General features: G+C 41.6%; 2 protein-coding genes and 1 non-coding gene across 6 annotated transcripts in view; 1 reads left to right on the top strand and 2 right to left on the bottom strand.

Annotated features, from left to right (window-relative positions):
- invs (inversin) overlaps window positions 1-22,308 on the top strand; it is a gene marked incomplete in the record, with an annotated part of 46,364 nt that extends 24,056 nt beyond the window's left edge. For all 4 annotated transcript variants that reach the window (XM_014004740.1, XM_014004739.1, XM_014004738.1 and 1 more), the window contains 14 exon segments: window positions 398-565; window positions 1,701-1,881; window positions 5,850-5,959; window positions 6,136-6,307; window positions 7,166-7,321; window positions 7,423-7,544; window positions 8,294-8,401; window positions 8,486-8,592; window positions 10,007-10,219; window positions 11,979-12,169; window positions 13,354-13,861; window positions 14,360-14,499; window positions 20,888-20,959; window positions 21,862-22,308. In XM_014004740.1, coding sequence (XP_013860194.1) covers window positions 398-565; window positions 1,701-1,881; window positions 5,850-5,959; window positions 6,136-6,307; window positions 7,166-7,321; window positions 7,423-7,544; window positions 8,294-8,401; window positions 8,486-8,592; window positions 10,007-10,219; window positions 11,979-12,169; window positions 13,354-13,861; window positions 14,360-14,499; window positions 20,888-20,959; window positions 21,862-21,977 — 2,364 coding nt within the window.
- trnat-ugu (transfer RNA threonine (anticodon UGU)) lies at window positions 20,646-20,718 on the bottom strand. The gene has a single exon. It is a non-coding gene; the product is annotated as a tRNA-Thr (tRNA).
- An 808-nt stretch (window positions 22,309-23,116) lies between the features above and the next one.
- The window catches only part of tex10 (testis expressed 10), a 23,476-nt gene continuing 19,486 nt past the window's right edge, over window positions 23,117-27,106 (bottom strand). Inside the window, exons 13-16 of the mRNA XM_014004742.1 lie at window positions 24,738-24,818; window positions 23,897-24,081; window positions 23,603-23,813; window positions 23,117-23,518 (exon numbers count right to left, since the gene is read on the bottom strand). Of these exons, the coding sequence (XP_013860196.1) occupies window positions 23,396-23,518; window positions 23,603-23,813; window positions 23,897-24,081; window positions 24,738-24,818 (600 nt within the window). The 3' untranslated portion in view covers window positions 23,117-23,395. The remainder of the gene's footprint in view (window positions 23,519-23,602; window positions 23,814-23,896; window positions 24,082-24,737; window positions 24,819-27,106) is intronic.

The following is a 27,106-nucleotide window of genomic DNA, read 5'->3' as shown; positions in this document are numbered from 1 at the left end:
GGATCTGTGTTTGATTACTCTGCCTGGCTTTCTCAAGGACCAGGATGTGACACAAAAATCTGAATTATGGAACCGAAAGTGAAAGTAGTCAAACTGAATTTTTAATAAACCAAAATACAGTTTCAAAGCAAATTAATTCAGATACAAAACTTTAAATTCAGTTTCAACTTAGTGAAATTTATTTTCAAACCAATGCATTTAATTTCAAATTAGGCACATTCAGATTCAATCTGAGCAATTCAAATTCAATTCCTGCTGGCACAAGATTTATCCCATAGAACCTTTTCTATTTTTTTTTCAATAGCCCCTCTCCGCTCATATCTTTTCATCTCCATCCATTCATTCATTTCTTTTCTTTCTTTTTGTTGTTCTAGTTTCATCTTATTTCTCTCTGCAGCAAACCGCTCTTCACTGGTCGGCGTTTTTTAACCGGCCCGAGCACGTCCGCCTTCTGATCAAGCACGACTCCAACATCGGCATCCCAGACAGCGAGGGCAAGATTCCTCTGCACTGGGCCGCGCACAGCCAGGAGGCGAGTGCCACGCAGACCGTCCGCTGCATACTGGTACATGTTGAAGAGAGCGCACGCACAGATTCACACGCTGAGCTTCGTTTGTCAACATCTGCCCCTCCTCATTTTTGATTGATTGATTGATTGATTGATTGATTGTCATTGTACGGAGCACAATGAAATTACATTTAAGAACACCCATTCAAGACACACACACATGACAAAAACATGGGGGAACAGGTGAACAGGTCATGCGGCAACCAGCAGGGGTTGCATTACCTTTAAAAAGAAAAATGAAAAAATCACACAAGGATAGATGAGGGGAAAAAAACAAAACATGATATTATATCAACAAAATGTGACGCACTATGGTGTTTATAGAAAAAAAACTCTGCAGAGCAAAAATTTATTGGCCAGAGGAGTGAGTCTAGAAGGTGTGTATCTGAAGCCATGAATGTTGTATGCACTTGTGTGAATATCTGAAGAATGAGTCTGAGGAATCCAGCGCCCCCAAAAGAAAAACCCGTAGTTCAGCCATAGTTCAGAATAATGATATTGAATTGTTCAATCTGTGCAGCTCCACATTGACCATCAAGGGATCAGATTAGATGGGGGTGAGTGGGGGTGGGGGGACCAAGCCAAGTCGACGTAAACACCAGGAGAAATTAGATCCACAGCTCTTCAAGGCCATGTGGGGTAGAGACAAATCTGTAATCAGTTGTTTGGGAACAGAGAAAATATTTTCGGTCAGGTAGACAATAATAATTTTCCATCTGCTTTAATGTCCGCTAGTACATCCCAATGTGGAGAGTCCAATCAGACAAATAGTGTGGACAATTCCGCCGAGCCGAGCTGTCAGCTTCTCCAAGATCAATTCCATCTGGCCAGCAAAGTCCAGGGACCGCAGCCGGCCCATGACCCTCAGCAGAACCGCTTGCAGACTGAGTCCCAGCTCGCACAGTGTGTGAGTGCTGATAGAACGGCAATCCTTCATATTTGTCAGGCAGCCAGGAAATGACCTGAATAGCCACCGACGCTGTTTTGCAGAACACCAGGAGACCACCAAGCCAATCTGTAGAAATCCAGTGATAAGAATCCAATATGTGCTAGTTGAACAGAGCAGAACAGAGGTCCCACCTTTGACATGACCTCCCATGGAAATGATCTTTGTGTGTTTGTGTGTGTAAAGGAAGCAGCGCCCACTGAGTCCTTGTTGAACTGGCAGGACTACGAGGGTCGGACACCCCTGCACTTTGCTGTTGCTGATGGTAACGAGGCGGTAGTGAAGGTGCTAACATCTTACGAGGGCTGTAATGTGACGGCTTACGATAACCTCTTCAGAACGCCACTGCACTGGGCGGCTCTGCTGGGTGAGTGAACACACACACGAGAAATAAAACCTGCAAAATTCCAAATACTGTGAGTCCGATCAGTGTTCCCCTCCAAACACCAACATCTTTAGCTCTTTTTTAAAGTTATTTTTGTCCTTTCTAACAGCATAGTATTGATGGTCTGTTTGTCTATAAAAACCTGTGCAGACAGTTTTAAATCCATGGAGTGTGTGGTCATGTGGTTGCTGTGTTAGCAAAATATCTTATGAACAACAGGACGGATTTTATAGAAACACTCAGGGTGTGTCTCAATTCAGGGGCTGCATCCTTTGGAGTGTGCATTTTACTTCTCCCAGCCCTCAAAACTCCAAAAATGAAGAATGCTTCTGAGTATCCTTCATGGCCGTTGATGGTTTATGGTTTATGGTGAGTGAGGATGGATGAAGGACCCGTGAGAGGGGGGCCTTGTAAGTGGGCCAAAGGACACTGAGCTTTAATTAAACCTTCATGTTCCTCAGGTGAAGGTTAGAAACACTCGGGGTTCTGAACTTTAGGATCCATAAAGGGGTCCCCAAGAATTCTTTTCCTTTGATTTCTCAGAGCCAGGCATTGGCCTGAGAAGAGCAAAGAGGTCTCTAATTCAGTTCAGACCATCGTCATGGAGTCCCATCACCATTTTGAGCTGGTTGTGACCAGTTAGGACTCCAACCAGTGTACTTAGAGTTGTCCTTGTCAGGGCGATGAGAGCTCTCCCAAACCTAAGATTTGGGCCATTTATCAGTTCCCGTGCCGGTCTACAGTCCGTCAGCTCCCACTATCGGATTGAGTGTTGACGTAGGGAGGTTCTACAGACTGTTGTTGAAATACCTACAACATGCTATCCTTTACGGCTGACGATATCCCAGGATTCATCACCCCTTCATTAAACTTTACAGGAAAAAGAAAATGACAGAATCTGGGGAATCGTCATGAACCAAAGAAATCATTGTTTAGCAACTTAGCTGACGAAATGTACGCTGCTATGTGATGTTAAATACAATAACACACAACTGCAAGTAGTCAATACTGGAGCTTTTTTTTTTTTCATTTATTGTACTTACACAAGTGGTACAGGCTTATGTACAAGTATAATACACATTTTGAGTAGACCATTAGATAGATAGTAATGAACATGAACTGTGGAACTGTAAAATTAAACAGAAAACAATATATTAAAACCTAAAGAGCAACTGGAGCTACATTAAAATAAAGTATCACAATACTGTTATAAAACTATAGTCCCGACTAGGGATATCCCGATCAGATACTCAGTATCGGTATCGGTGGCAGATATGAACATTTTTTGAAAATTGGGTAGAATAGGATTTAGTCGTGATCGGGCCGATCCAGTTTTCGCGACAGTTTTCAGCATCGTCATGCTTTACAAATGCTGTTAAGAAGTCAAGACGCACACAAGTATGCAACCATGTCCACAGTGTGGGAACACTTTTCAATGGAAAACAATATCTGCATTTCCATTGACCATGAAAATGCGCAAATTAGAATTTCGAAAATAAAATTTGCTCAATGGAAACACGTCAATTTCTAAATAAATTACGTTTTTTGACAAAATGTTTTTGCGCTAGGATGAGGTGGTTTTTCGGCTGTGTCGAAATTGGTGTTTTTCGCAAAACTGCAATGGAAACACTTTTTTCACATCACGGGAGTCACGTGATCAACAACCGGCTGTTTCTGCTGGTGAAAAAGACGATGACGAAGAAGATAACAGGAAGTAGAAGTAGTAGTAAAATCACTGAAGTAGTATAAAATAGCAAACTCACCGACAATTTCCCAAAAACACAGCATACGTAGCCGCTCCCAAGAAGGGACTTGTCACTGGAAAGCCTCGATAAAAGACGCCAACGTCTCCTCTGTTGATGAGCGCAAGTGTCGCGGTAGCAACATGCTATGTGTTTACATTCATTGCCGCCATGTTTGTAATGACTTATCACAAGAACAAATGTTTTCACACGTGACTTTAATAGCATTTCTTACTTAATGGAAACACCGCAATTGCGAAACTGTGTTTTTTCGACATTAACAGAATATTGACAAAGTTTTGCGCACATTTGCAATGGAAACGCAGCTACTGATGCTGAAACTGCATCTTGCAAAATCTGCAAACTGGATGTTTCTCGTGGTGGGAACAGCAGGGCTCGCTTTAATACTACCAACCTTGTCCCTTGGAAAGAAATAAAGAAATAAAGCTATCAGATCGGTATCGGAAAGACTAATCACTAAAAACATTGGATTGTATTGAGAGCCAAAAAATCTGGATCGGGACATCCCCAGTACTGACAATGGAGCTAAACCCAAATTATTCATGTCTTCTATGTATTTATGTGTAATGTGTTTAACAGTATGTTGAATTTTGTGAAGTTATAACTCCTGTGAAAAGATGTGTTAATATGCATGTTCCAAACACATTTAAAGTTGTAGTATAGTATAGTTTAGTATGTGATATGAAATGTAACACTATAGTCACGAGGTAGAGCGTGTTCACACAAATATATACATCATCCAGATACTAAACTGTCTCATTTAACAGCTGTTTATGTAGCCTACCTGGACTTTTAAGGTTGTGGCCTCCATGGGGCTGCAACCCCTGAACTGAGACACAGATATTGCCCTTAAATTTTGGCGTAACCTGTTGGAGTCGACCCTGTTTATTTGGGGATTTGCATCCCTTCAAGGAATGGTGGACCTTTCCACTGGCCAAATTTAGTCCAAGCAGTTCAGACTTACATAAATACAGCTGAAATTGGTGTACACAACTTAAGATGTCCAAAATGCCAGAGAGCACAAAAAGGGATTTCAACACTGACTTCCTTTCAGCAGCTGATTTGCGGCCTTGGCTGCGTTGAAAAGCACAATGACTTCATTCAGCTGAGGACAGAAACAGAAGACAACACTGGTTTATGTGAAAATAAGGAAGTTTGTGTCTAGTAGATTATTTCTTTGTTGTATCAGTGCTTCTTGGCAATAAATCTTAAACAGGGCACCTGATTGGCAGCACCTGGGGGTGCTAGCAACTCAAAACAAGAGTCAATAACAGCAGCAGAATCAGCTGTTTTGTCAGAGAAGATTTGGCAGTTTTTTCATGTGTACAAGTCACATACTCAGCTCTACTGCTCATCCCACAAATGCATGTTCCTTACAAATGTGGCACCATTTAAAAGGGAAATTAAAAGGCTTTCCTTACTTTTTGTGCTATTTGCGCATTAAAGTGTCTGTGACATGCTTATCCTTCAGATACAAAAAGTCAAAGAAAACTTTGTTCTATTGAAGAACCTTGGCATAACACATTATTTTACCCATTTGGTCACATAACTGACCTATTTTCTTTTGAACTTGGCTTGGCAAAAGGGAAACAGGAAGTGACATCAAAGGGGAACTCCTTTAAGAAAAAGAACTCACTGGTCTTTGTTTTTTGAAACATTATTTGAACTCTGACTCTTTTTTTATTTCTGTTTGATAGCGACTCAAAATGATCTAAAACATCTGATTCCTCTCCACAGTCTGGGCTGTTGAGCATTTTAGCTTAGCTCTGTTTTCATGCAGACATTCCTCTTTGACATCACTTCCTGTTACTTCACATGCAAATATCTCAACAACTGTTCATCTCAGCGGCATGAAAATTATTTTGTGAAATGTTCTTAGTGTTATCTTTCCAAAAATGCGTTTGTGTTATTACAAACATTTTTATGTCACGAGCACTTTAATGTTTCACTTGTATAGAATAGGACGACATATTTTGTTGTTTTATCTAATGTGTAATAGAAACATCAAACTTTACTGGCTGACCAGTTAGCTCCGAGACATTGTGAAGCCCAAGGTTAAACTCACATAATTTTACAAATGAAAAAAGAAATGCTCTGTTGCACAGTTTGAGAATATGTTTGTTTTATTTTTTACTTGACTCGGTCATTCTCGCACTTTCTGCCCTCCTGCTCTTAACTCATTTTCAGGCCATGCCAAAATTGTCCACCTGCTGTTGGAGAGAAACACGTCAGGCACAATTCCTTCAGACAGCCAAGGAGCAACACCACTGCATTACGGAGCTCAGAAAAACAACGCTGTGAGTCGTTTTGTCGTGCTTTAGTCAAAGACAGGATTTTTTTCTGCGTTGGTGCTAAACCTCTTCTTACGCGTCACATTTAAGGGAAAAAAAGTGTTGTTTTGCTGACTCGTGTCTCATAATGAGTTGAGTGAACTCTGTTACTAAACTGCCTTTGTCTTTGTCTGTGTGCGAAGGAAACTGTCGGCGTGTTTCTGTCTCATCCGTCTGTGAAAGATGAACCCGATCTGGAAGGACGAACAGCCTTCATGTGGGCCGCCGGGAAGGGCAGCGATGATGTCATCCGCACCATGCTCGCCCTCGTGCCTCGCATCGACACCAACATGGCCGACAAGTACGGCGGCACCGGTGAGAGCGAAGTGAATCAAAACTCCTCCAAATTGACTCACCTATGTGTTTGTGTCCACAATTCATGAGGCTTTACACAAGCAGACTCACACCTGTTGTAGCCTGTAGGCAAAAAGGAAGAGCGTGGTTTTGTCTTTGTGTATTTGTTTGTAGCGTTATCAAAATATTTCAAATTCCAGTAGACAGATTTCAGTTTAACCCTCAGAAAGTAATGATTGAATATAGATTTGCAAAGATTAACCTTTAGAGTCATCACATTCAAGATGGCTGCCTAAAGCAACTTCAGTAAAGACAAAAAAAGACTAACTTTGCAAAAAATCTAAATTTTGTGCTGAATTGTGGTATGTTAGTAGCTGGGAACCATCCTAAACACGTACTGACGTATTGACGTATGATGTCAAAGGGGGGATTCCCACACAAACACGTTAACCAGTGAGACTAAAAAAATGAAGGTGATCCTGAGCACTCAAACGCCTCGCTATCACCACTTCCCCACAGCTGGTTATAAACATAATCTCCGTGCCAATATGGCCTCTGCTCAACCAGCTGCACATTGTTGATACATGAACAACACACGATGCTAATGAGTCGGTGTGGCGGGGCAGTGGAGCTGACTGGTGCCCACCATCCTCCTCTGCTCGGTGCTGTCTGGGGACCGGAGTGAGGAGGACTCCACTGCATCGCTCCTCATTAAAGCTCTCCGTCTGTTTAACCCTGCGCTGACTGGGCTTCAGCCACAGAGGAGCTGCAGTTAAAGGGATGAGTAGAGAACGTCTCGAGGGTGTGTATTATCCTGTTAGACTCAAGGATCTTGGTGTGTGTGTATGTCTGTGTATGCATGTGTGTGTGTTTAAACAGCGCTCCACGCGGCCTCCCTGTCAGGCCATGTGAGCACAGTGAAGCTGCTGCTGGAGAACGGAGCAACAGTCGACTCTCTGGACGTCATGAAGCACACGCCGCTGTTCCGTGCGTGCGAGATGGGCTACAAAGATGTCATACTCACACTCATCAAAGGTGGGCGGGGTCAGTAATTACTGGAAATGTGCCAGCAGTGATTAAACACCAACAGTGTGTGCTGTTGTTTCCTGGTGTCTTCTCAAACATGTGGTGTGTAGGTGGTGCGCGGGTGGGCCTGGTAGACGTGGACGGCCACACTGCTTTGCACTGGGCCGCTCTGGGGGGGAACGCAGAGGTCTGCCAGATCCTGATGGAGAACGGGATCGGTCCCAACGTACAGGTAGGGGTTTAAATGAAAGGGTTCGATCAGATGTGGAGTCATCATGCAGCCATGCGTCATTGTAAATCTGAGTGCTCATTCACTTTATTAAGCTAAACTATGTTTTTCTGTTGTTTTTCCATGGAGGTTGTGGTAGCTCAGTGGTCAGAGCTGCAGCCTTGTAGTCCTGAGGTTGTGGGTTCAAGTCCAGATTGCATCAGGAATTTATAAAACATGAACAAAATGCTCCTTTTCACCTCAACGGCTTTAATATACTCTCATTATTATTGCAATGTCAATTTATTTATAGCACATAAAGACAACAAGAGTTGACCAAAGTGCTTCACAATTCAACCAATTTAATAAAACAACAAAGCAACACAAAAAATATAAAAATAATAAAAATAAGGTCAATATAAAACAGAGAAATAGAACATTGGCTTTAAAGGGGCAATATCATGTAAAATCAACTTTTTTGAGTTTTATATCATGTTATAATGTTATATTCTCATAAAAAACATACCCAAAGCCTTGCTCTGACTCATTCATGCATGTTTGAGAAATCCTGCAGTGTTTTTAGGAATCCATGCTGAGGAGCAAAACGACAGGTGGAGACCAGAAACACCTTTTGGTACCAGAAACGCCACTGGGACGTGTCTTTAAGCCGAACTTCCTCATGGCAGAGCTATCGATTAAAACTGCGCTTGGAAGGAAAGTAGGAAGAGATTAGGGCTGAATGGAAACATTTGTAAAATCAGCCTTTCTTGCAGGATCATGCAGGACGCACTCCGCTGCAGTGTGCAGCGTACGGCGGTTACATCACATGCATGGCGGTTCTCTTAGAAAACAACGCTGATCCAAACGTACAGGACAAGGAGGTGAAGATTTCCTGGCATTAGCATAAATGTTCACCTGTTAACAAAAAAAAAGTTTAAGTGGTCTTGTTGTTGTTGTGCTAACAGGGGCGGACTGCTCTGCACTGGTCGTGTAACAACGGCTACCTGGATGCCGTGAAGCTGCTGCTGGGCTACAACGCCTTTCCCAACCAGATGGAGCACACAGAGGAGAGGTGAGGACCGAGGCAGTAATAAAAAACAGCAGCAGAGGCAACATGTAGATAATGTATGAAAGTAAAAAAACGACTGTTTGTGATCAGGGTTGCCAAATTGGACTGACAGTTTCCAGCCCAAACGCAACGTAAAACCTGACCAACCACAGAAAAAACAGCCCAAATCTCACATACATTAAAGATATATATATATATATATATATATATATATATATACTCACCGGCCACTTTATTAGGTACACCTGTCCAACTGCTCGTTAACACTTAATTTCTAATCAGCCAATCACATGGCGGCAACTCAGTGCATTTAGGCATGTAGACATGGTCAAGACAATCTCCTGCAGTTCAAACCGAGCATCAGTATGGGGAAGAAAGGTGATTTGAGTGCCTTTGAACGTGGCATGGTTGTTGGTGCCAGAAGTGCTGGTCTGAGTATTTCAGAAACTGCTGATCTACTGGGATTTTCACGCACAACCATCTCTAGGGTTTACAGAGAATGGTCCGAAAAAGAAAAAACATCCAGTGAGCGGCAGTCCTGTGGGCGGAAATGCCTTGTTGATGCCAGAGGTCAGAGGAGAATGGGCAGACTGGTTCGAGCTGATAGAAAGGCAACAGTGACTCAAATAAACACCCATTACAACCYAGGTAGGCAGAAGAGCATCTCTGAACGCACAACATGTCGAACTTTGAGGCAGATGGGCTTCAGCAGCAGAAGACCACACCGGGTGCCACTCCTTTCAGCTAAGAACAGGAAACTGAGGCTACAATTTGCACAAGCTCATCGAAATTGGACAAGAGAAGATTGGAAAAACGTTGCCTGGTCTGATGAGTCTCGATTTCTGCTGCGACATTCGGATGGTAGGGTCAGAATTTGGCGTCAACAACATGAAAGCATGGATCCATCCTGCCTTGTATCAACGGTTCAGGCTGGTGGTGGTGGTGTCATGGTGTGGGGAATCTTTTCTTGGCACTCTTTGGGCCCCTTGGTACCAATTGAGCATCATTGCAACGCCACAGCCTACCTGAGTATTGTTGCTGACCATGTCCATCCCTTTATGACCACAAAACCGTTACTAGCATGGTGTACCTAATAAAGTGGCCAGTGAGTGTATATATATATATATGTATATATATATATATATATATATATATATATATATATATATATATATATATATATGAAGTGTAAAGATATATATATATATATATATATAATAGTTTACAGTTGATATTATTAACCAACACCATTTCGTAGTGACACTTGATATTTTGATGTAATTTCTTTATGAGTACTTTCTAAAAACCTGTCAAATGTGTTAAAAACAGCCCAAATTTTAACAACCCACACAAAGCTGTTTTTTCCAGCCCAACAAGTTCAAAAGAAACCCAGTTTGGCCACACTGTTTGTGTGCAGGTACACCCCTCTGGACTACGCTCTGCTGGGGGGCCACAGTGAGGTGACCCAGTTCATGCTGGAGCACGGCGCCCTGTCCATAGCAGCCATCCAGGACATCGCCGCTGCCTCCATCCAGGCCGTCTACAAGGGCTACACAGTCCGCAAGGCCTTCAGGGAGCGAAAGCAGCTGCTCATGAGACACGAGCAGCTGCGCAAAGATGCAGCAGCCAAGTGAGAAACACACACCGAGTTCTCCTTTGTGTCTTCCTGATCAGTCTCTGTCGTTCTCCTCCTCCCATCCATGTGGAAACCATCACACTCTTTTCCTATCTGTCTTTGTTTCTGTCATGTGTAAACACATGCATCTTCCTTCTGTCTTTGTCCCCCGGTTTGCTAGTCCTTTTGTCATTTGTCCACCGGGCTCACCTTCGTTTCCAAAAGTAAATTTGTTTGAAAGAGCTGCAGTGGGTAGGAAAGGCAGGAATGTTTAACCAAAGAATAAAGATTTTATCTTTACACGTTTTCAAATACAAGTACACTCTTATACATATATATTGTGGTAAAACTGGGATTTCAGTGGTTGAACTGATAGACGGATGACTTTAAAGTGCCTGTGACATCACATTTTTGTAATAAACATTAATGTTTTTTGGGAAGATAACAATGATTACATATTGCCAAACTAATTTCACGTCACTGAGATGAACAGTTGTTGAGATATTTGCCTGTGAAGAAACAGGAAGTGATGTCAAAGGGGAATGTCTGCATGTAAACAGAGCGTTGTTACAAAAGCTAACAACACAGACTGTAGAGAAGAATCTGATGTTTCTTTAGATTATTTTAGTCACTATCAAAAACAGACGAAGAAGAGTTAAAGTTTAAATAATTTTGTTTTAATAAACAGAGAGTTTATATTATTATTGAGTTTCCCTTTGACATCACTTCCTGTTTCACTTTGACTGAGCCAAATTCAAAAGAAAATAGGCCAGTTATGAGACAAAATGGGTAAAATTGTGTGTATTATGCCAATTTGCCTAAGTGTAAAGATGTTTTCTTTGACTTTTTGTATTTGAAGGATAGGCATGTCACAGACACTTTAAGCTTTATAATGACCTTTAAAAACATTTGTTTCAAGTTCATTTTAAATACTGTGGATACACACATTGGGTCAAAGTGCAGCATGTTTGCTTCTTAATACAAAAAAATTCACATTACTTTTTTTCATGTTGAGTGGCATGGCAGAGGTTAGAGAAATCAGTTTGAGGGTTTGAATCCTCCCTATCCGTTCCTACAGGCGCCCAAGATGGCAGCCCCCCAGCTCCACACATGTGGGCTGTTGTAGCAGGGTGGTCAGTGGTTTTGTCATGAGAGGCATCCGGCATAAAAACAATTCCCAAATCATTGTGACAACTGCTTGATGTTGGTGAATATTACCTTTATCTTGCCTAATATATATATTTTTTCTTTTTCTTTTTTTTTTACCGTGTCCTGTATGAAACTCAGAATTGATGTGTGAGTGTCCAAATGAAGCCCAACAGTTTTTCTTTCATAAGTGCAGCATAATGCCATTTCACCATGATGCTCCATTCGATATATATTTAAAACTTAAGTATAAATTCTTGATAAATTCTTGAATTGCCTAAAATATTTCAAAAAATGTAAATTGACTTGACAGCACATTTTTAGCCTTGTTGGATAAACTTCAAGTCCATTTTATCCAAACATTTATTCTTTTTTAGCTAATATGTAAAATTTATTCTATAATAATAAACACAGTAGAAGAAAAGCACGAGTCAGTTTCTTCCCTTAAAAAGAAGTTGGAGGATCAAACCATCAACCTTCTGTTTAACCTGAGGCTAGTGCTTCCTGTGAGCAGAGCCACACAAAAACACAGTAACACTTTAAACGATTAACATCAGATTAGCTCGTAATAAAAGGTAACTCACAACGTCAACTGCTAAGGCTTTATTCTCTCCTGTGTGGTGTCCAGAAAGCGAGAAGAAGAACAGCGAAGACGAGAAGCTGTACATCGAGTTTCGACTAACGCCGCAGACAAACGAAGGGTTTCTCTAGTCAAAGCGGAGCAGGAAAAGCTCGCCTCGATGAACATAAATGATTCGTTAGAGACAAAGAAATCATCCAAAGGTGAACGCACAAAGACCAAAGAGGAGAGACATACAGGTACGACTGGAAGTTCACATTTGTTAGTTGACAAGATGTTAAAGTTCCCGTGACATCAAATTTTTGTAATAAATATGAATGCAGTTTTGGAAAGATAACATTGATAAAATATTGCTAAACAAAATTTGACACCGCTGAGATGAACAGTTGTTGAGTTATTTGCATGTGAAGAAACAGGAAGTGATGTCAAAGGGGAAAGTCTGCGTGTGAACAGAGCGATGCTGCATTAATTAGAGAAGAATCTGTTTCTTTAGACTATGTTGAATCGCTATCAGAGTTGAAGAAGAGTTTAAATAAGATTGTTTCAATAAATAAATAATAGAGTTTCTTTTCTTAATGAGTTCCCCTTTGATGTCACTTCCTGTTTCACTTTGCTGAGCCAAATTTACGAGAAAATATGCCAGTAATGAGACAAAATGGGTAAAATCATGTGTATTATGGTAATTTTCTTAAAGTGCCTGTGACATATTTTTTTATAATAAATATAAATGTATTTTTGGAAATATAACATTGATAACATATTGTAAAAAGGATTTCACGCTGATGAGATGAACAGTTGTTGAGATATTTGCCTGTGAAGTAACAGGAAGTGGTGTCAAAGGGGATGTCTGCATGTGAACAGAGCGTTGCTAAAATGGCTAAAAACACAGACTGTAGAGAAGAATCTGATGTTTAGATTATTTTAATCCCTATTGTAGAGAGATAAGAAAAAGTCATTGTTCAAATAATATTGTTAAAATAAACAAAAACCGGTGTTTTCTTTCTCAAAGAGTTCCCCTTTGATGTCACTTCCTGTTTCACTTTAGCTGAGCAAAATTCAAAAGAAAATATGCCAATTATGTGACGTAACAGATAAAATCGTGTATTATGCTAATTTTCTTAAATATAAATATGTTTTATTTGACATTTTGTGTTTGAAGGATAAGCATGTCACGGGCCCTTTAAGAGTTCCCCTTTGATGTCACTTCCTGTTTCACTTTGGCTGAATCAAATTCTAAAGAAAATGGTCTGACAGAATGGGTCAAATCATGTGCATTATATCAAGTTCCTTAAATAAAATAGTTTTTAGTTGAATATTTGAAGGACATGCATGTCACAGACACTTTCAATACACTTTTAAAAGTTGTTTTCATGACATGTTTTTATTGAATAAGTCAAATATTATTTTTTGTCCACCCTGCCAGCTCATAAGAGCAGGATGTCCAGAAGAAGAAGCACAGCTGAACGAGCTGAGGCTCCTGAAGCTTTGAGCTGTGACACAGACGTTTCCCAGACCACCAGGCTGGACGAGCTTCTGTCGCCCTCCGTCTGCAGGGAGCTGAAACCCACACCTCCCAGCTGGCCCAGAGTCAGGGACCGATCCTCCTCAAACACATCGGCTCCTTCCCCCCCTGTCTCAGCTCTGGAGCAAAGTGAAGCCGGCGCCGGGGATTGCATCCCCCTGAAAAAGAGAGACGGTCGCTCGAGTCGCACGCACGCCTCTCTGCAAAAACACCGAAACCGCAGGGAGCAGGCTTCAGAGCGGGCCTTTGTCAAAGACCAAACCGCCTCGTTACGAAGCAATTCCTCATTACAGCGCCAGCAGCCCTCAGGAGGAGCTCAGGCCGGCAATCACACGATCACACGGGAGCAACAAGACGGGGATCTGAGGAGGAACGAGGCTGCGCGCATCCTCCAGCAGGCGTGGCTCAGGTTCGTACCTGGAGGAGAGAGACCCAGGATGTGCTGTTTTTTTTTATTAATATTAAAAAGTCCCATGTGGTGCCCACATGTGTCCTCTCCCACATACACCCCACCCTCTATTATTCACATGAGAGCGTGGGAGAGGGGTGAGGGGACAGAAAGGCCTATAATCTAGAACTTTCATACTCCTTTAACAAGAGGCTAAAAGTTCAGCGGGGGCTGCTTTAATAGCTCCCAGCAGCTTCTCTTCTCTTCGGTTTGCTTCTCTTCCTAAACTTCGCTACATTTCTCTAAGCAGCTGCCAGTCCACCGCAGGAGGTCCTCTGTTTCTGTGCAGCCACACAATTAAATCGTGTACACACGGGCCTATTAAGGGCCTCAAATAAACTGTTTACTTTGTTTAAGCTTGGTGAGCATTTGTGCTAGTACTTGCCAGGTTTTAAGCCTTTGAACGCAGTCTGAGGTGCTGTTTTATTGAGACGTGTGTGGGTGTGTGTGTGCGTGTAGGTTTCGCGCACGCAGAAGAAGAGAGCTGAAGGACCGCGTGGAAGTGGAGTCAAGTGATTCAAGCTACAAGAGAAAAACAGAAAGCAGAGTTCATCTCGGCAAACCAGGAAGTAAAAGCTCTGTGCTACAAAACATCTACGGTAAGAAAACCATGACGTCGCTCAAACCACCCGCCTTCCTTTTCAGTGTTTTTTAATTTTTTTAACGGTTTCAAAAATGTCAAATAAGCACACTTAATAAAAAGCAAATGCCCCTTTTCAGCATTAAAATAAATGAATTACATGGAGGTTTAGTGACTGGAAAGTTAACAAAGTTCGTGATAAATAAATAAAAAAACTAGTTTGTTTTTATGGGTTGTTATACTAATCCTAAAGAGGTAGTTCAGATCTTTTGAAGTGACATCTGTGAAATGTTAATGAACAATTAATATCTTACCTGTTGTAGATGGATCTTTGAACGACATCTGTTATGAGAAACAGTTTTGTTTGGACCGGATTGATGAGCTAATCTGATCTGAACTGAGGCCAAAGTGAATTGCTGCCTTTAGGTTACTGTAAATTTTACATTACACTGTTATTCCAGCAAAATGTCATAATATTCCTGCTGAAAGTGTCCCAGGCTGCAGTGGAAGCAAGCATTTAGCTACAGGGGCATCGGGGTGTCTGGTTCGGGTTACAACGATTTCAGCTGGGAGTGCCTCAGGGCTGATTTTCAGGTTTGCAGAGTTTTTTTTTTTTTAAATAAATTTTGTAATCTTCCATAAACTTCATTACACACACACTCACTCAAGTGGAGCAGCGGGCAGCTATTTCAGCACCCAGGGAGCAACTTAGGGATTAGATGTCATGCTCAACGACACTACAACATGTGGGCATGTTGGGGAATAGAACCTGTGACTTTCTGGTCCCAAGGCAACTGTCCTACCACTACACCACAGTCTCCTCCAAGTGTTTCATATCAGTTGATATCGATAATTGATTAGTTTGTTTTACCTACAGTATCTGAAATAAGGACCAGGAAAAAAAGTTGACGTGATTTTCCTCTTTTATCCACATTTTCCTCTCAAGCTGTCGCACTCATTTTCTCCTTGATGCCACCAGCCTCGCTTAGCTGAGCCGTAAGAGGTCGAGCGGCTACTTTCCTCTGCATATATCCCCCAGAATGCTGTGCGGTTCTGGATCAGAGTTCAGTGAATTTATCAACAATCTATCAGACATATTTTATATATTGATCACGTGTCTATTATGATATACTGTGTATTATTATTTTATCGCCCAGCCCCCCTCAGAGTAGAGCCGCTGCTCCTCCACGTCGAGAGGAGCCAGTTGAGGTGGTTCATCTAGTTAGGATGCCTCCTGGACGCCTCCCTGGTGAGGTGTTCCACGTCCCACTGTGAGGAGACCCAGAAGAAGAACCAGGACACGCTGGAGGGACTATGTTTCTCAGCTGGCCTGGGAACACCTTGGGATTCCCCCAGATGAGCTGGTCCAAGTGTCTGGAGAGAGGGAAGTCTGGGTCTCTCTGCTTAGGCTGCTGCCCCTGAGACCTGACCCCGGATAAGAGGAAGAAAATGAACGGACGCCCAGCCTTATTTCTACATTAAATACAGGGTTCCCACACCTTGGTCAACATCAAATTCAAGAACCTTTCAAGGACTTTCCAGTACCAATTTCCTCAAATTAAAGAACCACGCACAATGACAGTTACCTACTGCTACCGCTGAATGTTACCAATAAACAGGTTTAAATATCATGTAAATTCAATGAAAAACTGAACAACGTAGAAGTTGTTGAGTCAGAATCAATGATGTCAGTTTACCGTAATCCTGAGTTATCCAACGCAACAAATGTAAGTTTTTTTATTTAATTTTATAATTTATCTTTTTAAAAGATGATGAAAATCAGTTATGTGAGAAGAGAATTTCAATCCCCAAAAAACATTCAAAGACTTTCAAGGACAAGTGCAATTTTTGGCTGTTTTCACAAACTTTCCAGGGCCTTGAAATCTTTTTTTTATTCACAAACTTTCAAGAATTTCAAGGACCTGTGGGAACCGTGTAAATAAAAATGTGGTACTGATTGTTAAATGTGACTGTTTTGCTTAACTTGATGATTTTATGTAGGTAGGTAGATATATATCTGAACACAAATTCAACACATAACTAATTGTTGATCGTCATAAGAGTAGAGTATTATTTTTGGCTGGAGGCGTGACTCTTGAGAGTAGAAGCCCACTTCCTGATGACCTAATAAAATAGGCGGGGTCATGCCTCGAAGCGCTGTGTTGAATTCAACTGGCTTCCTGGGTTTCGGTAGCCCGGCCCTGGCCTTCCTACGCAGCTCCGCTCAATTCTAGTTTCCTTCACTGCTCCATCTGGGACTTCTCCCATTGACAAGGATTTCGCTGGCAGATTTTTAGCCGAACCAATCAGAGAACAGAACGTCAATTTTCTGTGCAGTGTCTGCTTGTAGTTTATTTTACCTGGGCCAATCAGAGAACAGAACCTCAATTTTCTGCGCAGTGTCTGCTTGTAGTTTATTTTACCTGGGCCAATCAGAGAACAGAAGGAGGAGTTTGACGTCAATGTTCTGCGCAGTGTCTGCTAGTTAGTTTAGCATACGGCAGTGGAGGAAGTGAATGAAGCCAGTCTGTGTTGATAAGGCTTCCAGATTAAATTAAATTTGTCTGACAAAGCAGCAGCTCTCATTTACAGTCTCGTTCAGCTCGGTACTTTTCTCCTCTCAGTAGAGTTGTTTACAGCACACGATTTCCGGTTAGCTTCTTAGCTTAGCCTCCTTCACAGCGACTCTTCAGCAGAGGCCACGCCTCCTGCAAGAATTGCTTCTCCATAGCAGAGAGTCCAGACCCTCGTATGAAGCAAAGTGAAGGACAAGGGTCTGGTTTTTACCAGGTTAGGGTTTTGGTCTGAACGCTTGGTCAATAAACAGGCCTTCAGCAGAGCGCTCTTGGTTTTGTAGGATCTCTTTATTATTCTTTTTCCATGCATTGATACACTCCGTATGGTTCAAGCACACAAACTGGTGAACGGACACGCTTAATATTTTCTTTCAAGTTAATAAAAATTTCAAATTTAGCGGTGGGGGGGGGGGGGGGTTGAAACTGACAGGTACCAGTACACGTAGGTGATACTGCAGTTCACGCTACGTAACAGCATCAGCCTGGTTTCCTGCGTAAAACTCCTGCCAGGGTTTCACCCCCAGACAGGTCTGACCTTCATAGCACATCACCAGGTGATGATAGCAGGGACAGGCAGAAACCCTCGCTCTGCCAAGGCACACACACACACACACACACACACACACACACACACACACACACACACACACACACACGTGCCCTCTTCTGCTTGCCGGCGGACTGAAAGAGTCCTCGCTCCCAACGTTGCTTCTGTCGCCGGGCTTTCCCCCTCCTCCCTCACCTCGCCTCGTTCTCCCTCGTTCTCCCCTCCTCTGTATCTGACAGTCCTGACTCTGTGAAAAGTTCAGAGCTGTCAGGGGGAATGTCAGACGACTGCGTAGGGCGATCTGCTGAACACACAAACACACAAAGCCTCACACACGTTCACGAGACTTATTTTCTCACCCCGTTCTTGATTTCCATGAAGCGAAGATGCTGGACGAGCAACGTGGTGCTCTCTTGTTTTAATCTCATCTTCTAAAATTAATCCTAACTTCTAATCCACGTTCATCTATTCCTTCCCAGTAGGGTTGGGCAATATTGACATAAAAATTTATTACAATTAATTGTGGCATTTAGACAATAATGATTAATAGATGAAAACTGAACTTTCATGTAGCTTAGGTTGTGTCCTTTGGACACATTTTCTGGCCTTCCTCCGGTTTGTGTTGGTGTTTCAGGTGATTAAACAAGTTTGCAGGGTTTGTTGGATTCACTTGTGCGCCTGATAGTGAAAGTAGTGTTGTACACAAATGCAAAGTGGCAAATAAATAATTGAGTTTTACTGATGATTAATTACACACGATACGGTTTCACCGAATCCTACTCAGCATAGGAGTTTAAATGATGCACACAATGTATTTGTAAATTTAACATTGAGCTTTGTTCTGCTAAAAACACTAAATTACACATGAAACTCTTAATAAACAAATAAATCTTTCAAACTGTCTTCACAGGGAAGCTTTAAAGTGCCTGTGATATATCCATCAAATACACAAAGTCAAAGAAAACACATTTTTATATATGAAACCTTGCATAAAACGTGATTTTACCCATTTTGTCACATAAATGGCATATTTTCTTTTGAATTTGACTCAGCAAAAGTGCAACAGGAAGTGACATCAAAGGGGATCTCTTTAAGAAAAAGAACTCTAGTCTTTATTGAAACATTTTTTGAACTCTGGCTACGTTCACACTGCAGGCAAATCCGACCCAAATCCGATTTTTTTGACCCATCTGACTCATATCCGATTTTTTTATGACAGTCTGAACGCGACAAATCCGATTTTTTCAAATCCGACCCAGGCCGTTTCAGTATGTGGTTTTAAATCAGATATATATCTGATGTTTTCAAAGTGACTGCAGTGTGAACGCTCATGTCACATTCATCTGACTTTTTCATCAGGAGGAGGGGCTGAAGGACCGATAAGACACTAACCTGAAGTCTCGCTGTTTAAATCTGTAGCTCCGTGTGTTTACAGCTCCAGAACACAAGTCCAGTTGCTTCATCTCTTTACTTTTCATTTTCCACGTAGATAGTTTGATAATAACATGTCCAGCCTGGGTCGGAGAGTATCGATCCTAAAGTTCGAAACTCGGTCGATACTTTTTTCCAGCTCGTAGTTTCTTTAAAAAAAAAAAAGCTTCACTGGAGCATCCCGGTCAGAGGCAGGTTCAGATATAAACACTGAACTAAAGAAGCAGGTCAGATAATTATTTAATCAGCTCTGATTAAACAACTTCCGATTCGATGCGCAAAATGTAGCATCCACGCTAGCTCTGTAAACAAACAAGCCGGCTGATGAGACGTCACGTCTTTTACTGCGCATGCGTGTCACATCAGTGCTGTGMAGCGTTCACACAGGGGTCTGATGCAGGTCACATTTAAAATGTAATGTGAACGTTCACACAAAAAGATCAGATTTTTTCAAAAAATCGGAACTGAGCATTAAGACCTGCAGTGTGAACGTAGTCATAGACTCGTCTTCATCTCTCTGATCGACTCAAAATAATCTAAAGAAACAGATTATTCTCTAAAGTCTGTCGTTAGCTATTTTATCAACGCTTTGTTCCATGCAGGCATTCCCCTTTGACATCACTTCCTGTTCTTTCACATGCTAATATCGCAACAACTGTTAATCTCAGCAGTGGGAAATTATTTTTATAATTTGCTAATAATGTTATCTTTCCAATAACGCCTTTATATTTATTTTAAAAATTTCATGTCACAGGCACTTTAATGACGTTAAGTAAATAAAAGTTCTTCCCTGGGATTTATTGGTAAAAAAAAAAGATTAAAACTGATGTGTCTGAAAAAAAATTAAATTTTTTAGCTGTTAAATACATTTTGTTGTACTCGGAGTGTCTAAATGTGCAGAAAAGTTTGATTTTAGTCTCCCCAGGTGTTATGTAGATATCTTTATATTCTGTTTGGGTCATGTTTTTCAACTTGTTCAGTTTTCTCCATTTTCTATGACATTTTCTGAATTATTACGTCAAATTATTTGCGACGGAACTGACAAATATGGTCTGGATTTACCAGCTACTATTTCCTCATCTTCATTCACCTCAGGGTCAGACTGACTCCAACATGTAAAGCTGGATGGACAAGTCTTTCCTTGTTGACATCCAGTGGTGGGCACAGTTCCCCTAAAGCACTAAGGCACTAATAGGGGAATTAATTTCCTGATTAGTGCTTTAGGGCTTTTGCTAATTGTAAAATTTATTAGTAGATTAGCACTTGCTAAATTTATAGGCTAAATTTAGAAGCACTAACTGTGCCCTCTATTAACCCCTCTATCAAACTGGACTGAACCAGCGAGCTGTGAAGAGCCTCGTTTGGATTTAAAGAGACAGCCTCAAAACGAGTTGATCCGAGAAACACCTCAGAAAATAGGTGAGGGGGGGGCTTGTGGAGTTACGATAAGAAGGAATTCAGAGCAAAGCATTGCAGGCTCACTTTGTATAGACCCCAACTGAAGGATTTATAAACATACGTCTACTTTAAGAAAAGAAAAGTTGCTCCCTGAGATTTGTTTTTGTGTTGTAATAAAAAAATTATTTTTAAAAATGGCCAAAAAACACATTCAGGCCCCAGCGAGGATTGAACTCGCGACCCCTGGTTTACAAGACCAGTGCTCTAACCACTGAGCTATGGAGCCTCAGCTACCTGTACAGGTGTCACATTCAGGATTTAAAGATGAAAGAAGCAGAGGCGTGGCACCTGGGTTGGTCGGCAGGTTATACAGGAGTGATGTCACACAGCCTCGGCTGACTGGGCTCAAACTGGAAACAGGTTCTGATGCAAATATTTTTCTGTCTTCCTTACAGGCAGCTCGGTGGGGAGACGAGGGCGTTCGTTTCACTCTCCTCTGGATGTCCCTTCCCGCACCCAGAGCCAGCGTAAGCACTCACAAAATTAGTTTTTTTTGAAGGGATCCATGATTAGTTGGAACATTAGACTTTATTTAATAAACATATATTTTAACTGTAAAATAAAGACTGTAAAAATACTGTAGGATGTTTAGTTTTGTAAATTTTTAAAAATATATTTTAACATGGACAGAGCCATTTTATTTACCCGCAAAGTATTCTGGGTAAATGATGACGTGGATAGGTCCTCGGTGCGAGGCTGCTAGCGAGCTATATCCACCCTGAAGGTTAATCTTGGACAATATCTGATGATCGACTCTTTTAAATGAAACCAGAGAGCGTTGACAGAGAGGAGAAGGTAGAAATGACTCAGCCTGGAACTGAAAATATGGATGGAGGACCTCAGTTTAGCTTGCTAGTTTGTCGAGCTAGCACCGAGCTAATACATATAAGGCAATATAGCGTCCGGACTAATGCTAAAGCTAACAGGCTACGCTGAGGTTCTTCTTCCATGAAGCAGCTCTGTTGTCCTCCATCCATATTTTCAGTTCCAGGCTGAGTCATTTCTACCTTCTCCTCTCTGTCAACGCTCTCTGGTTTCATTTAAAAGAGTCGATCATCAGATATTGTCCAAGATTAACCTTCAGGGTGGATATAGCTCGCTAGCAGCCTCGCACCGAGGACCTATCCACGTCATCATTTACCCAGAATGCTTTGCATTTAAATAAAATGGCTCCGTCCATGTTAAAATATATTTTTAAAAATTTAATAAACTAAACATCCTACAGTATTTTTACAGTCTTTATTTTACAGTTAAAATATATGTTTATTAAATAAAGTTTAATGTTACAACTAATCATGGAACTAATCATGGATCCCTTTAAAAAAACGTTGCAATTGGTTAAAAATGTTTTCACACTCTTGTTCCTCAGTGAGCGGTTTAGACTGTGTGCACCTGACTGACGCCTTGAACCAGGCCAAGCAGTACTCTTACCACCTGAGACCACACAGTGCAGGACAGGGAGCGAGAGGCCGCGGGAAGCATTGAACACACACACACACACACACATATTAACACACTCTTATTCTTCTTTGATGTTTTCTCAGCTGGCTGGCACTCTCGCCTCCTATAGAATTACTCGGCACAATGTTCGCTCCGTGCGCCGAAACTTTCTAAAATTAAGCCACGTATGACATCAGAGGCATGACCTCACAGGGCGGGGGGGTTCAGTCTACAGAAATAGTGTGTGTAAAAGATAACCTTTAATCCATTGTGGATGGAGCCCATACACACACACACACACACACACACACACACACACACACACACACACACACACTGAGATAACCTTTCCCCGTGTTATGGAGAATGAGACAGTCTATCAACAGCCAGTCATACAGACAGCCCACCTGCAGCAGCTGCCGACACAAACACACACACAGCTGGTTTTTACATCCCTGTGGGGACCGTGGATTGACTTCCATTCAATTTTTGGTAATTTTTTTTATCCTAACCCTGTCCATTTACCTTAAAATTAACCTCACAGGTACCTACCTGACCGTAAAACTAACCTAAACTCAATTCACACCTTGGTCCTAAACTGAACCCCCAACCCGTAATTTGCATTTTTACCTGTGAGGACCAGGCACACACCTCTGGTCTTTAAGCACTTTTTCCTTTTAAGAGAAACACTCATTTCTGAACTTGTAATGTTTGTTTACACACGTCTTTTTTTGTCCTTTTACAAATGTATAATAAATACCTCTGTGTTTCATGCTTTTATTAGAGGTGCAACAATACATGTACCCACATCGAACCGTTCAATACACACTATGTATGGAACAATACAGCTTTTTAAATTTATTTTATCAACTTGTCTTCTGATGCTCTGTGTTGAAGGATCAGTGGATCTGTGTTCGACTATTCCGCCTAGGCTGCATTGTGGAGCGCAGATCCACTGAGAAAGCAGCAACATTTAATTTAAAAACTGGACTTTTGAAGTTAAACAAATGCTCATAATTCATTTAAATAAATTACAAGTTAAGAAGAGCATGGACATTTCTGTTTTGTAACAAAAATATATCGAACCGTCAGACTAAAGTTTCGAATCAAATCGTGAATTTTCTGTATCGTTGCACCCCTAGCTTTTATGTATTTTAAAATAAAATAAAAAAACAAAGTTCAAGTCGATTTTATGTTTTTTTATTTGGTTTTTCCTTTATTTTTTGTTTGTAATTCAAAGTTTCTTTGTACTTCAGTAAACACTGGCCCAACAATAACACAAAAAAAAAGCTACAAAAAAAGGTGGTAAACAGTTTAAGACAGAGGGAAAAGTTACGTTCTTTCAACAAGAACGAGGAAGTATTTGTGTGTTTGCCTGCAGCAATGTGTGAAAGTGACGCTGCGTTGTACGGCGAGGATGACAAAGCAACACACACCCGGTGCTCGTCTGATGGATGTGCTGGTTAATAGGCGTCTCGAAGGCCCAGGTTCCCACGGTGCGCAGAGGTACCGTGAGCCACGGTGACGCTGTAACAGTACAGCAGGTCCGTCAGCCACTGCTCTCTGGTCGTACCCCGGGCGTACCTCTGAAACACAAACAACCGGTACACAATCAGGGTACAAACGTCCACTTTTCCCTTTCTCTTTTCCTCCTGCAGACGTTTGTTTACCGTGAGGTTCTGTATGATCTCCTGCAGCAGAGCAGTGTTAGCCAGCAGCTGGTTGTGCAGCGGCGTGTGCTGCAGCAGCATGGACAGGATCTGCCCCAGCTGCGGCAGCTCCTCCTCGCTAAGCCCTCGGACACGCATCGACTGCAGAACGATCCGAAGTAGACGGGGAACGCTGCTCAGAGACGTCACGCAGGAACTCCAAATGGCCTCCCTGCGAAGCAAGACGTTTTCAAACCCTCACCCTCTGAGGTCTTTACCACACGGTGGTGCTTTGAGTCATCAATCCAAACGCACCTCTTGTGGTCTGTGTCGGCGGGCGCCTCCTGCTGCAGGGTGACAAGCTGCGCCATCAGGCTGAGGCAGCACTGAGACAAGAAGCGCAGCACCGGCTCCACGGGCAGGATGGACAGATCCAGTAATCTGGAGACGGCTCTCAAGAGCCCGGCTGCCATGCTGTCAGGGACCACGTCCAGCCTGATCTGAGACCCACACAAACCATCATCGTTAGAAAGAAAGGCTGTGGGATAAATCTTGTGCCAGCAGGAACTGAATTTGAATTGCTCAGATTGAATCTGAATGTGCAGAATTTGAAATTCAGTCAGCAGCAGCATCTGATCAATATGTGATCCATGATAACTGTAACATTTTCTACATATAGGTCAAATTAATCACTGCAATAAAATAACTTTGTCTGTTTTTGTCACTTTTACAGTGGATTGCATCAACTCTGTTACATACAGAAGGGAAACTTCAAAGTGAAACACAAATCTGTGGATCTGTGTTTGATTACTCTGCCTGGCTTTCTCAAGGACCAGGATGTGACACAAAAATCTGAATTATGGAACTGAAAGTGAAAGTAGTCAAACTGAATTTTAATAAACCAAAATACAGTTTCAAAGCAAATTAATTCAAATTGAAATCATTAAATTCAGTTTCAATTTAGTAAAATTCATTTTCAAACCAATGCATTCAATTTCAAATTATGCACATTCAGATTCAATCTGAGCAATTCAAATTCAATTCCTGCTGGGACAAGATTTATCCCATAAAAAAAATGGTCCAGAGAATAAAACATCGCAACTGGAACTGAGCAAACAGGAAATAACCGAAGTGGGAGAATAAAATAAAATCTTACCAGGTATCTGAAAATGCCGTTTTGGAAGACATCGAAGCACTGAGACTTTGAACCAATAGTTTCCAGACAGTGGCACACTTCCTGTAATCAGACATACAAGTTAACATTTCTGAGTTCTGGAACTGTGACCTCATGAAGCAGTGTGTGTGAAGATCAAACAAAAGGTCTTCCTTACAAATTATTTTAAACAGTCAGTAAATTGGTGTTTTTTAAATAAGCAAAAACTGCATAGAAAAAAATAACTTTGCATAAAAAGTAAGGAAATTAGTGTTTGGTAGATTATTTGTTGTAACAATGACTCTGGGTGATTAATCTTAGGATTGGCAGCACCTGGTGGTACCAGAAGCTCAAAACTGGGTCAACAGAGAAGATTAGGCTAATTTTTCATGTGCACAACCCACATCCTCAGCTCTGCTGCTCATCCCACAAATGCATGTTCCTTACAAATGTGGCACCATTTCAAAGGGAAATTAACAGCCTTTCCAACAGTACAAGATTTATTGCCAAGAAGCTTTAAGGCCCTGTCACACTAGACAACTTATGCCAACTTATGAAACATTTTTATGTCTAAATTGTTAATAAAAGTGAAATATCTGATCAATTTGTTCAAATTACATTATGTGCACGCCAAAAAGAAGCTTCCTGTTGATTTTTTCAATTCCACCTTCGATGTAGACGTCTTTACAATGTTTATAAGTTGTCTAAAACATCACAGTGTGACAGGGCCTTTACAAAGAAATAATCAGCCAAACACAAATGTCAGTACTTTTTGTGCTAAATTTATACGCCATGTAATTGTAATGCAACCGAAACTTGACCTTTTCAATTCTCCAATCATCTTTTTTCTTTCATATACAGATGCACACTTATTGATCTAAGAAAATAATTTATTTAAAAAAAAGCTTTTCAGAAACTAAAAGAAGAAATGAATACTTTCTGCTTGAATTAATAAATTATTTCTCACTGGAGCTAAGATGACACCAAGTCCAGGCTTCAGAAAAAAAAAATAAAAACTTTTTAAAAGTGAAAAATAAATCCACTTTTCTTCATTAACTCGAAATCCAAATCAGATTTATTGCCTTTTATCAAATTGACGCGTGCGAGTTTGCACCTGTTGGCATTCTCTCCATCATTAAAAACAATTCCATCTCATTAGCAGAACCAGAGCTGACACGGTCCGTTCCTTAATGCCCCCCACCCTCACTGTTGCCCCCCACCCCCTCCCTTCGCCTGTGATTGACTCAGACAGGGAGATGAGAGAAGCAGGATCTGAGGCTTTAATTGAAGGCCTGAATTAGTGATTATAAGACACACACACACACACACACACACACATACACCTCAACTAGCTCACACACACCTGCCCCGGGGCATAGTTAGGTTAACGGTAATTTCTGTGCAGAAATGTCAACTCTCCCATCATGCCACGGGCTCTCATTAGCATTTGTGCATATCCACCGTGCCCGATAACCACGCATCTCCAACCTGCACAACACGATAAAGCTTCCCCTCTCAGCAGGAGTGCCACGATAAAGCTTCCCCCCTCTGAGCTCTATGAGGAACAGGTGGGGGGGGGCAGTGAAAGACCACAGGTGTGTCCAGAATATCAACTCGCCACGTTTCAGAACAATAACCGTGTTTCCATCAAGGCTTTTTGATGTGCATTTAGAAGTGTTGCATTAAAAATGCGAAAAAAAGTCAGATGGAAACAGCAAAATTCGAAAAAAAAATCCTCAATTCGCTAAAAAGTTTTTACGCTCGCTTGAGGTGGTTTTTGGATGATTCACAAAGTAGTTAATGCGCAAAACAGGAGATGGAAACACATTTTCCGAATAAATTCTGACGTAGCGCATATTTACCTCACGTGACGTTCAGCTGTTTCCGCTTTCCTGCCTCGTCCCGGATGTTATCACAAAGGTGCGAAAACATTGCGTTTATTTCCCTACGTTTCCTGGCAGCATTAAACATAGCCTGTACTAGCTGAATAGATAGAATAATTACAACTTGCCCAATAGCAAGGCATTCACGAAAAAATTGCACCATTGTCCCGAGATGATTAGCCTCTGCTAGTTAGCAAGTTTCACTTCCTGTTTACTGCCGCAAAGCTTGTCATCGACGTCTGACGTAATCACGCGTTGCGTAGCCTCGTCTGACGTAATTACGCGTTGCGTAGCCTCGTCTGACGTAATCACGTTGCGTAGCCTTGTCTGACATAGTCATGCGTTGTGTAGCCTCGTCTGACGTAATCACGTTGCGTAGCCTTGTCTGACATAGTCATGCGTTGTGTAGCCTCGTCTGACGTAATCACGTTGCGTAGCCTTGTCTGACATAGTCATGCGTTGTGTAGCCTCGTCTGACGTAATCACGTT

The sequence above is a fragment of the Austrofundulus limnaeus genome, unplaced genomic scaffold, assembly GCF_001266775.1.
Source record: "Austrofundulus limnaeus strain Quisiro unplaced genomic scaffold, Austrofundulus_limnaeus-1.0 Scaffold26, whole genome shotgun sequence".
NCBI classification, from domain to species: domain Eukaryota; kingdom Metazoa; phylum Chordata; class Actinopteri; order Cyprinodontiformes; family Rivulidae; genus Austrofundulus; species Austrofundulus limnaeus.
This window is presented reverse-complemented; position numbering and strand designations above follow the sequence as displayed.